This window comes from Miscanthus floridulus, chromosome 1, assembly GCF_019320115.1.
Source record: "Miscanthus floridulus cultivar M001 chromosome 1, ASM1932011v1, whole genome shotgun sequence".
Classification (NCBI taxonomy): Eukaryota; Viridiplantae; Streptophyta; class Magnoliopsida; order Poales; family Poaceae; genus Miscanthus; species Miscanthus floridulus.
In genome coordinates this window covers 117,706,786-117,722,611 of record NC_089580.1, presented here as the reverse complement: position 1 = coordinate 117,722,611, position 15,826 = coordinate 117,706,786, and the positions used below count along the sequence as shown (strand labels likewise).

Genomic DNA, 15,826 nt, shown 5'->3' with positions numbered 1-15,826 from the left:
GAATGCCGAAACACCTTGGGATTTTAAAACTAGAACATTTTTTGGAAAATAATGCCTTATTCGACAACATGGATACGTAGCCTAGCATGTTAGTTATTAGAGCTATCTCGTTAGCTTGCGAGGCGTAATCGTATTTTTAAGAGTTTCAGTTGCCGTTGATTATTTATGACTCTGCGTTGCATCCATGTATATCATAATAGGAACAACAATGGATCATGGAGATGGTCAAAGTAGCAGAAAGGATGGTGCCTTGATGATCATATCACCATGATGAAATGCTAACTTTTGGTTATATCTTACCCAGGCAACTCCCGGTGCATAACCCCTATTATTCTGCACTTTATTTTATGCTTATGCATTAAGTTTTAAGGAGTTGAATGAAACCATTTGCATATATATATCCTTATCCTATGAGTCCTACTAGTATGTCAGGATCGTGTAGATTGCTCTGCTTTAGGACCCGGTAGATATCGAGTGATTACCTGTCACTCGCGAGAGATAGGAAAGATATTATTGTTGTTACTATATTACTATCATATGGAATATATATGAATGATAATTGGAGACCAGACGGAATGGTACTTTGGATCTGGACTTGGTTAGGCATTCGAGCGAGGCTCGGGTTGCACTTGTTCCGCCTATGTTGATTGAGGACCGTTCATTGCTGTGGATGGTAGTCAGGTCACAGACTTATTATCCTAAGCACATACTTGCTTATGGGAGCGGGAAGGCTCGTTACGCTCTTGTGTGGGTTCTGGCTCTTTCTGGACAGACTGATTGGAGGCGAGAAAAGGTGGAGGTCTAAGCACCATGCTGAGACCGGGTCTCAAGTGTGGGGGCTTGGAGTCCAAGTTTAGACAAGGGCCTAGACCCCTCGATAGGAGTGGAATGGGTTGGTCTTGTTTGTGCCTGGGGTGCAAACAGAGTGTGTGTTTCGAGGTACCCAGCTGAGATACATTGATTCACGAATCATCGTTTCTGTGAGATGGTACGATTTGGCTATGGTCTAGCACCGTAGTAAGTACTAGAACTTGAAAGGTGATAAAATGGTTCTGATTACTTACCACGTGCTTGAAAGTAGCATAGGTGCTTACATAGAATGGTTAGTTAATGAACTAATGATGACTGCTAATAAAATTAAATATAAGGACGCATGTTTAGTAATGCTTCCGCAGATACAATAACCCACAAGACAAATAAGCCTTGCATATCCTTAGTCTTTTATTTTCCTCCTGTCAGGTAAGTCTTGCTGAGTACAATCGAGTACTTAGGGTTTTATTCCCCCTGTTGCAGGTGATCGGAGGATACTTAGAGCTGACTCTTATGTGTGAAAACCTCTTGGTGGGCTCAGAGATGATTCCTTCCTGCTATGACCGTAGTGTTTATTTATAACCCTCAGTAAAGGTTTTTATAAGAAAAGATGTAAAATCTACCAGCATCTCTTGTATATAAATGTCCACTACGTTAATGCTCCACCATGTCATTAAATTAATCTTTGCTTCCTCTGTAACTCTGATAACATTGTTATATTCCGCTGTTATAATCAATTGAGGTAATATTCTATTACTGTAATAAAGTGATGTAAGAAATAACTTAAGAATGTTGTAAGCTGTATTCTCTCATTTATGATCCTGATGGAAAAATATGGATTTTTGAGTTCTCCCTTGGGGTGTGCTCGACGGAACTGCGTAATTTAGTATCCTCTCTTGAGTACTTAGTGTCTAATGGAAGATAAGTACTCCTGAGAGGCATTAGATTAGGCAGTTCTGCCATAGGAGCTCTACGTCTAATCTTAGAGATGATCGAGTGCGTGTTCCTCACTTGAATGCTCTGAAGTTCTTACAATGGAGGGTGCAAGAATGGTGGAAGATGAAGAAGAGCTAGAGCTAAGAGATGGACTGCCCAGAGGGAAGCTCTAGGAGCCTTGCTACGATGGAGAATGAGTAAAATGGTAGAGGATGTCTGGAGATGGTGCCATGGCTGCCCTTATATAGAGTCGGGGCCAAGGCATATACAAATCAGTAGGTTCTTCCGACCGAAGGGTCGTGAGCCTGAGGGAGGGCCTAGCTATCTTAGCTAGCAAGCTACGCCATCTTGAGGTACATGTCCGTGTATTGTATCGTCATGGTTTTGTGGCCACGTCGTGGCATGGTGTGGCGTGGTGCTACTGTGTCGACCGTGGCAGCACTATAGGCATGCTAGTGGTTCGCTAGTCGTCCTGTGCGACGTGTTCTCCACCGTGGTCTTCGTCATCATCTCCTAGTTTCCTGGGACGCCGTACAGGAGTTGGTAGTCGCCCCCGGGTTATCGGTCGCCTGGATGGCTTGTGGAGCTGAGGGCCACGATCCTGATTGTTGGGGTCGTGGCTCCCATCGGTCTGGTTGGATGGCCTCTAAGTCAAGGGCTTCATCGTGGTTCCCATCCCGTAGTGGGTGGGATCGTACTTGCGTCTTGTCGGGTCGTATTTGGTCGGTGGTTATTGTATCGGTCGTCACCGCCGTGCCGTGTTGTCTTGTCTAAACTGTGTGGTGCAGGGATGGCATCTGATCGGGCCGAGGTGACTACTGTCCCCCTCGGTCCTTGCGGGGTCAATGCGGCATGCTTATTCTTGTCAGAGCAGGCACATCTGGCTATGCTCGACCTCTCCCCGTTTCTCCCAGGGGTTGGGACAGCAGAGAGGTCATGAGTTTCTTGCGCGTTGTGTGGCTAAGAAGAGGTCGTGGCCGACCCTGGCCTTAGCGTCGGGCCTGTTCTGCTTGGCTTAGCTGGGCCTTGATCGTTCGGGGCTTCGCTAGTTGAGATATTGCGGGCCGCGTGGCCTGCTAACTAATCAATGCCTTGAGACACCCTGGGGTTATGACCCCGACACCACCTAAATGAAAGAATTTGAAGCATGAGCAATTTGTTTACCTCCGTGAACAGGCTTAAAGCTGTTGCATCCAAAATATTTAATTACCTTTTTCCATTAACCATCTTGTTCTTGAAGTGAGTATGCATTTCATGAAGAGAGCAAAACGCCTTTATATCTGGATTCACATTTGATTAAACAAAGCAATCTTTGAAACACCATTAGGAGTCAAATGTTGCGAAATTTCCTATCAAAACTTGTACAGGAAACGAAGACCAACAGTAAAATAATCTTTGAACACAACACATTCATCATGCTCTGGTAGCGGAACTGTCTCATCTTTTGGCAACCTAGCAAGATCCTTCTCCAAGGTCCTCTTATTATCAATAAGTGACTACAAAATCGCCTCAGTCACCAAAGTTTTACCAAATCTTAATGACTTGGTATCATCTTCAAGAAGCTCTGATTCAAAAGAGGGACAAAGCAAACAAAAGCAAAATAAAACTTACTCTTAAAATAGACAAAGAGGCAAGAAGACTTTGCGAAAATCATTCCGCGTAAAAAGGCTTCGCTTTAGTAAAAAAAAACTAGTAGCACCTTCTGTCTTCAGCAAAGCGATAAAAATAGGGACAACAGGCATAGTATATATATATGCAGTTTTGGTCAAACACGACCGTTCAGCTTCCGCCAGACAAATTAGACCCTTAAAATTCAAAAGACAATAAATGTTCACTTCCTAACGGTTATAAGGCCAACTCCGAAGTTCGGGGATAGCATTTTACCTTCGTTCTAAGTGAGAACTTCGCGGGATTTAGACCTTTGAAGTAGAACTTCGGCCACGATGTGCTACGGTTGGGGATTTATCCTCAGGTAAACACAGCCCCCCAAAACTTCAGAATTGATTAATAACGAAGCCAAACAGTCCATGTTGCCAAGGCAAAAAAAAAAAAAAAAAAAAAAAAAAAAGAGGGCGAAGACATCTTACATACTTTGCCATCAAGGAAAAACGAGATGAAGTTGTCTTGTTCTGAAGGCACGAAGACAAACTATCGATGATAGACTTCAAGATCATTTCAGGATAGAAAGAGTATGAAGTCGAACATGTAATGACCAATTTGTCCCTGGTAATTATAGGTGTTGTATTTCTTCATAGCATAGGTATTATAGTAAGTGTATAGGAACTATAAAGATTAGGACCTGTATAAATACACCATCTGACATACATTGTTCAATATGAAATGAATACTCAATTGAGTTGATTTATTCCTCTGGTGGTGTTTGGTTCAAATTTATCTTTGCCCAACAGTGGGATCAGGTTTCCCAAAATGGAACGTGCGGTCAGATGGTGGTGGTGGGTTTCCTGCATGCCATGCTATAGTAAAATTCTTCATATTTTTTTAGGTGTAACAGATAATTTGTATCTCAGCTTTTTGATAATGTATACATATACATCATTTATAGATTTCTCGCCAAAAAAACATCATTTGCAGATGCACGCTGTTCATTGACTTGCTGTCCGATTTTATGGGTCACTAGCAGGTGACCCCGCGCTTTGCGCGGGTAACAGTGGGGGAAAAAAGATCTGTATTGTGCCGATAAAAAAAAATTCATAAAAACCCGTTACTGTTCATAGTAGCCCGGTACTGTTCATAAAACCCGTCACTGTTCACAGAAACCCGTTACTGTTCATCACGAAAACGGGCGCGTGTTCGCTGTGCCGGTAACAGTGATCTGTGAGACGGACGGAAGGCCGGTAACAGTGATCTGTGAGACGGACGGAAGGCCGGCGGTTGCACGCTCTTTATATAGATGTATAGATGCCGTGCTGGGCTCCGTGGGCCGCGCGATTCGAGGTTTCCTATCGCACGGAGGACCGGACGGATATACGGATTCTTCTTCACTTCTCCCTCCTTTTTTTTTTTTTGACGGAAAAAGGGAAAAGGAAACGAAACTGGCCAGGCGCTACGCCACAACGCGGCCGCGGCCGAGGCCACGCCTCGCCGCGCGCCGCCTCTCCGCCGCCGCGGCTCCATGCCCCCTCGAACCACCGCATCCTTCCGTGCCCCTGCCTCCTGCTCCACATGCGTCGTCGCCCTTCCACCCCCTCGCAACCCACCCGCACCCAGCCATCGCAGCGTTCCCGCACACCGGCTTCTCCCACCTCGCCAACCACCCGCTCCTCGCCCGCGCCGTCCACGCCCTCGCCATCCGCCGCGCTCTCCCGCTCAGTGCCTTCCACCGCAACACCCTTCTTGCCTTCTATTTCCGTCAAGGCTCCTCCCCTGCTGCGGCCCTCCACCTGTTCGATGAGATGCCGCACCGGACGTCTTCCTCCTGGTACACCGCTGTCTCCGGCTGCGTGCGCTGCGGCCTCGAATCCACGGCCTTCACCCTGCTGCGGGTCATGCGGGAGCGTGACGTCCCGCTCAGCGGCTTCGCGCTCGCCAGCCTCGTCACGGCCTGCGAGCACCGGGGCTGGCAGGAGGGCGCGGCGTGCGGCGCCGCCATCCACGCGCTCACTCACAAGGCGGGGCTCATGGGGAACGTCTACATCGGGACTGCGCTCCTACACCTCTATGGCTCCCGTGGGCTCGTCTCGAATGCCCAGAGACTGTTCTGGGAGATGCCTCAGCGGAACGTTGTTTCTTGGACAGCGCTCATGGTGGCATTGTCGTCAAACGGGTGCATGGAAGAGGCATTGGTAGCCTATCGTCGGATGAGGAAGGAAGGGGTTATGTGCAATGCGAATGCATTGGCTACGGTGGTCAGCTTGTGTGGGTCACTTGAGGATGAGGCGACTGGGCTTCAGGTCACAGCCCATGTCGTGGTCTCTGGCCTTCTGACCCATGTTTCAGTGGCAAATTCGCTTATCACCATGTTTGGGAACCTCAGGAGGGTGCAGGATGCGGAGAGGCTCTTTGATCGGACGGAGGAGCGTGACCGTATATCATGGAACGCGATGATATCCATGTACTCGCATGAAGAAGTCTACAGCAAATGCTTTATGGTACTTTCAGATATGCGTCATGGTGAAGTGAGGCCTGATGTGACGACTCTGTGCAGCTTGGTATCTGTCTGTGCCTCATCGGATCTTGTTGCCCTGGGAAGTGGGATTCACTCCCTGTGTGTCACCAGTGGTCTGCATTCTTCTGTTCCACTTATTAATGCCCTGGTTAATATGTATTCTGCAGCTGGGAAATTGGATGAGGCAGAGTCTCTGTTCTGGAACATGAGCAGACGGGATGTAATATCATGGAACACTATGATTTCATCTTATGTGCAGAGTAATAGCTGTGTTGCAGCATTGGAAACATTGGATCAGTTACTCCAAACTGATGAAGGTCCACCAAACTACATGACATTTTCCAGTGCTCTAGGAGCATGTTCAAGTCCAGAAGCCTTGATGAATGGCAGAACAATTCATGCCATGATATTGCAGCGGAGTCTTCAGAACATCCTACTGATTGGTAATTCTCTTCTGACAATGTACAGTAAATGCAATTCTATGGAAGAAGCGGAGAGAGTATTTCAGTCAATGCCATGTTATGATGTTGTTAGTTGCAATGTGCTTACTGGGGGCTATGCAACACTGGAGGATGTTGCAAACGCAATGCGTGTGTTTTCTTGGATGAGGAGTACCAGGATAAAGCCAAATTATATCACAATGATAAATCTCCAGGGCACATTTAAATCTTCAGGTGATTTGCACAGTTATGGAATGCCACTGCATGCTTACATAACACAGACTGGATTATTATCAGATGAGTACATTACAAACTCATTGATCACAATGTATGCAACCTGTGGTGATTTAGAATCTAGTACTAATATATTCTGCAGAATCAACAATAAAAGTGCCATTTCCTGGAACGCCATCATAGCTGCCAATGTACGGCATGGCCGCGGAGAGGAAGCTCTAAAGCTCGTCATGGATTCACGGCATGCTGGAAATAAACTTGATCGTTTTTGTCTAGCTGAATGTTTGTCATCCAGTGCAAGCTTGGCATCATTAGAAGAAGGCATGCAGCTCCATGGCCTTAGTGTGAAAAGCGGGCTAGATTATGATAGTCACGTTGTTAATGCTGCAGTGGATATGTATGGGAAATGTGGAAAGATGGATTGTATGTTGAAAATGCTGCCTGATCCTGCCTGTCGGCCTACGCAATGCTGGAACACATTGATATCAGGTTATGCAAGATATGGCTGTTTCAAGGAAGCTGAGGATACGTTCAAGCACATGGTCTCAATGGGGCAAAAGCCAGACTATGTGACATTTGTTGCTCTCCTCTCAGCTTGTAGTCATGCTGGTCTAATAGACAAGGGCATGCATTACTATAACTCTATGGTACCTACATTTGGTGTTTCTCCTGGAATTAAACATTGTGTTTGCATAGTGGATCTCCTTGGGCGTTTGGGACGATTTGCAGAGGCAGAAAAATTTATTGATGAAATGCCAGTCTTGCCAAATGACCTAATATGGAGGAGTTTGTTGTCATCAAGTAGAACCCACAAAAATCTGGATATTGGGAGGAAAGCGGCGAAGAATCTCCTTGAATTGGACCCATTTGATGACTCAGCTTATGTTCTTTTGTCAAACTTATATGCTACAAATGCAAGATGGTTAGATGTTGACAAATTGAGAAGTCACATGAAGAGTATTAAGTTAAACAAAAGACCTGCCTGCAGCTGGCTTAAGTTGAAGAATGAGGTGAGCACCTTTGGTATAGGTGACCGGAGTCATATGTGCGCAGAACAGATCTATGCTAAGTTGGATGAAATCTTGCTAAAGCTCAGAGAAGTAGGTTATGTCGCTGATACCTCATCTGCACTACATGATACGGATGAAGAGCAAAAAGAGCAGAACCTTTGGAACCACAGCGAGAAGCTTGCATTGGCATATGGGCTTCTTGTTGTGCCAGAAGGATCTACAATAAGGATATTCAAGAATCTCAGGGTCTGTGCAGACTGCCATTTGGTATTTAAGCTGGTTAGCATGGTTTTTCACAGGGAAATTGTTCTGAGAGATCCTTACAGGTTCCACCAATTCAAACATGGGTCATGCTCATGTTCAGATTTTTGGTGAGATAGTCATACAACAATTACAAATCGATCCCTGCTTGTCAATTTCTCTACTAGTTCTTCTGGGTAACTATTTCGCCTCTTTCAATTTCTTTTAGCAATATATTGATTCCTGAATTAGGATTGTGATCGATCCATAATATTGTAGCAGTATCATGTGCAACTTCTTTTGGCTGTCGCCGGCCAACCAAGGTGACCTCTCGGACGTCGTCCAGGCCTCACCACCATCAACTGCCAGCCACTCCTGCCCCAACCGTCTGCGCCCATGGGTCATGGACTCATGGACTCATGGTGCCCCCATCATCTGTCAGAGTAAGAGGAGCTGCTGATGTAAGGCCGATTGTACTTCGTTGACACGATCATGATGAAGCGCACTACAGTTGCAGCGGCAGCTGGTGCACGGCAATGGTGGCTGCGGCCCATGCTGGAAAGCAATAATGGCTGCGCTTGACACCGATAGTATCAGAATCCATGATGCATAGGTGCTTGAGATCATGCTGCCTTGTGTCCACAGAACATCCTGAGGCAAAGGGACTACCAATTCCTCAACGCTAAACCCATATCCGGTCCTCAGCCACAGCTGTGCGCTTCCAGCTTCGTCCAGAGGGAAGATGAGGTCCCATACTGGACGAGCAACCTGGACATGGCTATGGCTCCTCAGCCTCATTCCCCGGCAATAGTGCGAAGGTCTTTATCATTTTTTTTTTGGAAAGAACCTGTATCATATTATTAGTACTTTGCATGATCATTTTTTAGTTTATTATACTTTGCATTAACATAATTGCACGTGCATGGTACGGTGTCATAAGAAGAGATCGCATGACATATAAGCTTATCATATCCTATGGTGTCATAGGAAGAACCAAATGCCGAAGGTGGTGTTCATCCCCGCGCTGATGGCCACACCGGTGGTGGTGCCCTCGGACAGGCGGAGGGCATGCTCGTCATCACATACACGACTACATGACTAGGGATGAAAGTGTGTGGATAGTTCTCCGCTCTGATCCTAATCCGAATATTAAAGATATGAAGAAAAACTTTTAATATCCATGCGAGATACCGATAATCCTAATCTAATTGTGTACTGATGCGAAGTAGGATATGGAATTGAAAAAATCCGGTGGATATGCAAATTCTGTGTAGCGACGTTTAAAATAGGATATCCAATAATTTCTATCACTAGTCTAATAACTAGATGAATTCAGGATTTAAAAAACGCTTGTTAGTTGAGAACTCTTATTTTGTGATGGGTTTGTTTTATGTTTTGAACTTTTGAATTGAGAACTTGTTGTCTGTTATTACTTATTGGAAATGCTTAAGCTCGGACGCTTGCTTAATTGAGAATTGTTCATTTCCTCAAAAAAAAAACTGAGAATCGTTCAGTCAATCCACACCAGAAACAAAGACCAAACCATAGCATCCACTTATCGAGTTCTGGCTGTCGTGGCATGGTCCACGGTGACCCCTCCGACGCGGCATTATTTGCTGTGCCCGACCGCCTGCCTACTTTCATCCTTCCTCTCCACCATACTTGAGCACCGCCGCATGGCTTCTTCCCTCTCCACCGTGCTCACCGACTGATGTGTGTGGTTTCCATTCTGCATCGCGCCCTCGCCTGCTTCCGTCCCTCTCTGGTGGCAACTCACGCTAGGAGTGGTGACCAATCTGTCTTTCCCTCTGTCTCCATGGCGCCCGGCCTGCTGCCTCCCTCGATGACGGTCTCCAGCAGTGATGCGTACAAGATTGGGTAGGGGTGACTCCCCCAGTAGAGGCGAGTCCCCTAGCAGGGGTGACTCCCCTAGTATTGGCTACGATGACGGTGGTTAGGATGTAGATTTCTGGAATTGGTCGTTCCCTCACTCTGTGTTGCGTCGTACGGAAAGAAGGATGAAAACTGCATGTTGCAAGAGTATGTTTCGTGTTTCAGATGTTTCAGAGGTATGTTGTAAGTGTTGTATATCAATGTTGCAAAAATAGATCGGGATGTTGCACATGTTGTAATGGCTATACACGTATGTTTCAAGTGTATGTTCCAAATGTTTTATCTGTTCCAGACGTATGTTGCAAGTGTTTTATCTGGATGTTGCAAAAGTAGATCTGAATGTTGCATATACATGCATGTTGCAAGCATATGTTTCAAGTGTTTTAAGTGTTTCATACGTATGTTTGCAAGTGTTTCATCTAGATGTTGCATATATTTGCAATGATTTTCAAATGTTTTTCAGGTGTTTTCGTAAATGTTTCAGACACTTGTTTCAAGTGTTCCATCTGTCTTCTTTTGTACTCCCTCTGTCTCGTTTTAATAGTCATTTTAGTTTTCAACCTGGTGCAACGAAGATTCTTTGGACCTAGAGGACGTTGCGTGACAGTGAATGTAGGCATTTTACTGCAGTGCTAGAACGGCTATTAAAACGGGACTGAGGGAGTGTGTTGCTACTGTTGCATCTGGATGTTTCAAAAGTAGATCGGGTGTTGCACATGGGATTCGCGTGGGAAGCGGCTGGCGGTGTGGACGACGTTTGGGGTGGCGCGAGCCCACTGCAGGTGCGCTCGCTCGTGAGCCCGACGCGCTAGGCGCTCGCGAGCTCCCTGTGCGGGCACCGTCCGGACGCTAGCGCCCGGATCGGACGTCCAGGCGCTAGCAAGTCCGATTACTTATTGCTAATAAATTAACATTTGTGTCAATACATTGCTAATAAAGTGTCAATGACAAATTATTGTCTATCGCTTGCTGTTGGCTCTTTAAAATTAATTTTTGAGAAATATATAATTTTCTACATATGCACATATTACTCTACTATTCAATTTTGTCTCCGATCTGATTTTGCTCTATCTCTGTACCATTTCCGACATCCGAAAAAATCTACATTCACATCCGCATTCGCATCGTGTATTATCTGCTCCGATATGAATCCGACAAAGGGCAAATTAGGATATGGGAGGCATTATCCGCTCCTATGCGAACTGACAAAGAAAAGCATACTAGGATATGAGAGGCATTGTCTGATTCGTTTTCATCTCTATACACAAATACACCTTACCACAACCACCCTGGGCCCTGCAGTGCAACACGCTCGCCAGCTTGACCAGCGCAGCTTAACCAAAAGCTGCGTTGATATGCTAGACGCTAGATCCTGAACTCTAAACGGTTAGCAACCATCCGTTTATGGTTTATATTGATTGTATTGTATGGTTTAAACGTTTTACACTTTAGTAGTAAATACGCATACAGAACTATAAATACTATAGTTTCACGCTACCTTTTTTTCCCAAGTGCAAGCTGAGTCATACACAAAGTTGCACAATTATACATAGGGCAATAAAGAATTAGTCATACATATACACATAGGAACATACTTACATAAACAATTAGATCTTAAATATATAGCTCTCACATGAATAAATGCCATTGCATATTATAATTGATGAAGACACTCATTTCTTATATTAAAATCCTCATCATCTGCTCCACGCCAAAGCACAGATCTAAGGCTAGCCTAGCTCACGGGGGCTACGGTGCCGCTGTGTATGGGTGGGATAAATGTTCGGGGGTTTTCTCGACCTGTATGAGAATATCTTCTTCTTAAGCACAATGCCCGGAGCTGTCTTATCCCGTAGGTCGAGTTTTTTTTTTTTTTTGTCACGACCAGTGACCATCACCAATTCACCAGCTGATCAAGGAGGTGCTCGACATGGATAACCTATCACCAATCCGGGCTGCTGCTGAATCATGGTGTTGTCTTCTGAGCCTATCCTGGCCTCCTGGACATGTTTGCACCCTAACATCTCGCGTGCCTCCGACTTGCACCTACAAATCCTATCCTGATTTTTTTTATTTACAGTTTCATTAGTCTCTTGTGTATGCAGCATCTAGTACTGCCTATTTCACTCTACAGGTAGCCTTTATTTTGCCTTTTCATTTTTAAATTGAAGGATCCCTGACCTGTTAATGTAGTTACCAAGAGGGGAAAAGGCCGCCGTAGTCAGATTTCTTCTACTGTGGATGATTGTTAGATACGTGCTCAAAATCAAAACAACTGGAGCTGAAGAAACACTCTCAAAATTAACTTGTCTAGGATGACTAAACATATTAATTTGCAAATTCATAAACTCAATCTGTCACTTCCATCTCACAGAATGCATTAGTCCCTCTTTAGATAGTCTTCCGCACCAATTCCATATCCAGAAATAACATTCATATCCCACCAGAAGGCTCCGTACCAAAAGGATTGCAGTAACATCACTGCAAAACCAACACAACCATAGTAACAAACTTTACTGGGCACAGCTTCAGAAAAGTAGCAAATTATCCACTAAATTCCCACATCAAAACTACCAACAAAAAAATATAGCCACTGGATGTTCCAGAGCTTTTTATTTGCTGGCAGCTATTTCCGAACTATACTCTGATGATGAGTTTCTCTCCGATTGTGTGCATAACAGAATGCAGTGCAAATTTATATCAGCTACATTTGCAGAAAACAAACGGCTTCTTATCAGTGTCTGAACAGATGAGATAATGAGAGCACAGCATCTGAATACAATGCATCATATGACAAAAGCAAGTATTTAGTCCATGGAGACTCCAGCGTTTACAATCGAGATGCAGCGGTTGGCAGTCAGTATCAGTTAACTAGTTTTCCATGCCAAACTCTGCTATGTCTTTCTTCATTTCCTACCCACAGAAGTTGAGCTTCTTTATAACTTTTGCATAGGCCAAATGCACCAAGGCTGGTTTCCGAAGTCTTCGTTTGGCCGCCTTAGACTGAAACACCACGATTCACAAATTAAAACGTTTAACCAACTTTATGATGTATAAATGCATTAGTGGTGAATGCAATTATGAGCAATGCCAACTATCTTTATAAGACAAGAGTGTGAATGTGCTCTGACAGTTTTCACAATTGCAAAGAAGAATCAAAATAGACTGGAAATGAGTATGCTTCTACTTTACAGGTCTACAACAGAAAATGCAGCCTAAGTAGATTCAGTGTACTTTGTTAACAATTAGACAAGTTACTGCTTCAAGTTGCAGGGCAAGGAATAGATATTCTATGAAGTGCTCAACTTGATTTGTGCTGGAGATCAATTACACTATATCACATAATAGGAGAAACTAGTAGATATATATTCCATGATTCCATCAAATACAGGTATTTTCCAATTATGCTGTACTGAATACCTATTCGAAAGCATGTTTTGTTTAACTAAATAGTATAGTAAATGAAAATCATTCCTGCCAATACAATTATCAAGGCACTCAATATGCTAGATTTGAAAATCTGTGCCACTCACTCCAATGTTCTACTTTAGTGAACTGTACAGACAAGTCAATTTAGTTTCATGGTGCAAATAATAAGAGGATTGCTGAACGCAGTGTTCAGTTTGGTGTGGTTCACAGTGCATGGCAATCAATACCAGTCAATACGTCAAGCTAGTAGCATTGCTGTCATTGGTAAAGAAAAACATGGTCACTAAAATAGTCTGAAAATGTACCTTGAGGTGTGCATTGTGGCGCTTGCCGGCCCTCCACCTGCGGACCTGTCCGTCTTTCATGGTTCTGAATCTAAACTTCATGGACCTAGCAATAAAAGCATAAAATTAGCTGCCTGAGGTGCCCGCCGAGAAGGTAAGGAAGGCACAAGGGAAAAGAATGGGGCGATTACGAGGGGGCCTTGATCTTGTATTTCTTGACTTTGGATTTGGTGGGCGTGAGCGGCGCGCGCGATCTCTCCTTGGCGTAGTGCCGCACCTGCTGATGATGCGCCGACTACGCGACACCGTCCACGCAGGCAATCAGCATTATAAGGCGGTAGAAAATCAAACCAAATGAGATGAGCCGAGACGAAAGCTCACCGGAGGGCCGAAGGAAGAAGCGATGGCCGGGTGAAAGAACCCCTGGAGAGAGTGGTGCCTGCGACAGGACAAGGAGAAAGGGACGGTGAAGGAGGGAGATTTAGGTATCAGGAGTAGCGGCAGCGGACGGGCATGGGAGGCGACGGCGGAGGTGGACGACGAGACGACGCGGCGGCCGAAGCCGCCGGCGGCGCACCACCACCGCCGCATCGATCTGCACCTCTCTGTCTCAGTTTTCTGTGTGTGTGTTTGGCGGGCCTAGGGTTCCTCCATTTCGTTATGCCATGTTGATCCATTCTTTGCTTTGGAGCCCATCGAACTTTGGGCACAAGGGCCTGTTTCATTTGGTTTGGCCCGATTGTCTCACCTCAGCCTAGACCCGCCACCGCAAAAGGGTGTTGTTATCTTTGCTTAACTGTTGAAACTGTTTTTTTTCTTTAATCCTTCGTTGATACATGCTGCAGTAGATTTTGCCTGTTTATTCTACATCGATTGTAGTAATTGTTTTACATTTTATCTTCTACTACAAGGCCACCTTTCGTTAACATAGTTGGATTTCATGTTATTTATGGTGAGTTGAAGCTAAGGAGACTACATCCTACTAGCCTTATAGACTTATCAGTACAATCTCAACCAACCGGATGACTATCAACTGAAAAACAAAATGCTTAGAAAAGTTGATTTTCTCCCTTTTGGCCATGATAATGATACTCCCTCAGTTCTAAATTATAAGTCATTCCAACTTTCATGGAGAGTCAAAGCATCACGAGTTTGACCAAAACTTTACTAGTTTGACCAATACTTTTACTAGATTAAAGGGAGAGCAAACAAAAAAGCACTAACTACATTTAACAAAACTAATTAGAGAGCATACTGTGAGGACAAACTAGATGTTTGATAGGCAAATAATAAAATAAAAGAAACAAAGGAGCTGGAGAAAATAACAAAAGACCAATTTTTAATTATGTTAAACGCTATTAGAGAAAAAAATTTAAGTACAAATATCATCATTAACTAGCTAATTGGAACGTTAAGTAGCAAACTAAGGAGTGTATTATGGGGGACATAGAAATGTTGGGGTTGCCTAGCCCCCCTCAGCCCCCTTCCCTCCACCACTGGTAGTGATAGTGAGGATTACAACAGACCAGTGGCGGAGCCAGGATTTATACTCAGGGGGGGCCGGCCGTCAGGAATTATACTTAGGGGGGCCGGCTCGGTCTTTTTCATTGCGATAATTTTATTATCTAGTTGTGTTTTGTATAATTATATTATCTAGAAGATATTAATAGGTATAAATGACAAGAATTTTATATAATCTCCCTCTTAATATAAATAAAAAATATTAAGTCATACTACTAATTTTTTTGTTGTGAAACATTGGGGGGGGGGGGGCATGGCCCCTGCCAGCCCCCCCTTGGCTCCGCCAGTGCAACAGACCCATTCCCTCATAAACAAGAAGAGGGAGGAGTTCAAGTAATTGTGCAAGAGGCACGAGGCCCTTGATCAATCCCTTGAGGAGCACTTGGCTACTCTTAAAACTCATGAAAAGTTGAAGGAGGCTCACTCTTTTCTTCTTGCACAAAAGGAGCCTATTAAAATAGCAAGTGTAGGAGTAACTTGTGATATTTTTTATGAATCTATTTGTGCTCCTATTCTTGTTGTCGCTAACTCTTCTTGTACCACTACCAAGAAGGGTTGATATTGTTTCTATAAATTTAATTAACCTTAAGAAAATTTGGCTTAGTTTAAATATAGAATTTACATTTTTTAGGATAGAGGAAAATATATTCTAAAATGCAAGATACCTTTACTAGTTTTATTTTATAAGTAAAAAACTAGGTTTTATCAAGTTTACCAAAGATACATTAACACCTTTGATAAAAAAAAGATACATTAACACCTAACAATAAATAAATATATAAAAAAATTTACAGTTACATTATTATATAGCAAAAAGAGTGAAATGCATGGTGCATACTATCTTTTTTTCATATTCTTATTGAGATACATGTGATCATTCGCCGCCTGTATTGTTTGTAGTTC

At 44.0% G+C, this 15,826-nt stretch overlaps 2 protein-coding genes across 3 annotated transcripts; one reads left to right on the top strand and one right to left on the bottom strand.

The window, feature by feature from the left end:
- Positions 1–4,783: 4,783 nt before the first annotated feature.
- Positions 4,784–9,060, top strand: LOC136491673 (pentatricopeptide repeat-containing protein At3g24000, mitochondrial-like). Of its 2 annotated transcripts, none has more exons than XM_066487948.1 (3): positions 4,784–7,993; positions 8,079–8,614; positions 8,784–9,060. In XM_066487948.1, the coding sequence occupies exon 1, from the start codon at positions 5,160–5,162 to the stop codon at positions 7,929–7,931; it is 2,772 nt and encodes a 923-aa protein (XP_066344045.1). In that variant the 5' UTR covers positions 4,784–5,159; the 3' UTR covers positions 7,932–7,993; positions 8,079–8,614; positions 8,784–9,060. The 2 variants fall into 2 exon arrangements, with proteins under 2 accessions (XP_066344045.1, XP_066344039.1); XM_066487942.1 differs by having other exon boundaries at positions 5,014–7,993; positions 8,076–8,614.
- Positions 9,061–12,364: 3,304 nt separating this feature from the next.
- On the bottom strand, positions 12,365–14,050 carry LOC136491665 (uncharacterized). The gene is made up of 4 exons (XM_066487938.1): positions 13,784–14,050; positions 13,594–13,697; positions 13,424–13,508; positions 12,365–12,692 (listed from the first exon to the last, which is right to left on the bottom strand). Exons 1-4 carry the CDS (start codon positions 13,991–13,993, stop codon positions 12,603–12,605), a joined length of 489 nt encoding a protein of 162 aa, XP_066344035.1. The 5' UTR covers positions 13,994–14,050; the 3' UTR covers positions 12,365–12,602.
- Positions 14,051–15,826: the final 1,776 nt, after the last annotated feature.

Excerpts from the sequence above, each read along its gene's own strand:
- LOC136491673 (XM_066487948.1), top strand. The coding sequence starts at position 5,160 with ATGCCGCACCGGACGTCTTCCTCCTGGTACACCGCTGTCTCCGGCTGC.
- LOC136491665 (XM_066487938.1), bottom strand. The coding sequence starts at position 13,993 with ATGCGGCGGTGGTGGTGCGCCGCCGGCGGCTTCGGCCGCCGCGTCGTC. Across the intron at positions 13,698-13,783 it reads CTTCTTCCTTCGGCCCTCCG|TCGGCGCATCATCAGCAGGT; the intron begins GTGAGCTTTCGT and ends GGTGTCGCGTAG. Across the intron at positions 12,693-13,423 it reads GCCACAATGCACACCTCAAG|TCTAAGGCGGCCAAACGAAG; the intron begins GTACATTTTCAG and ends GTGGTGTTTCAG.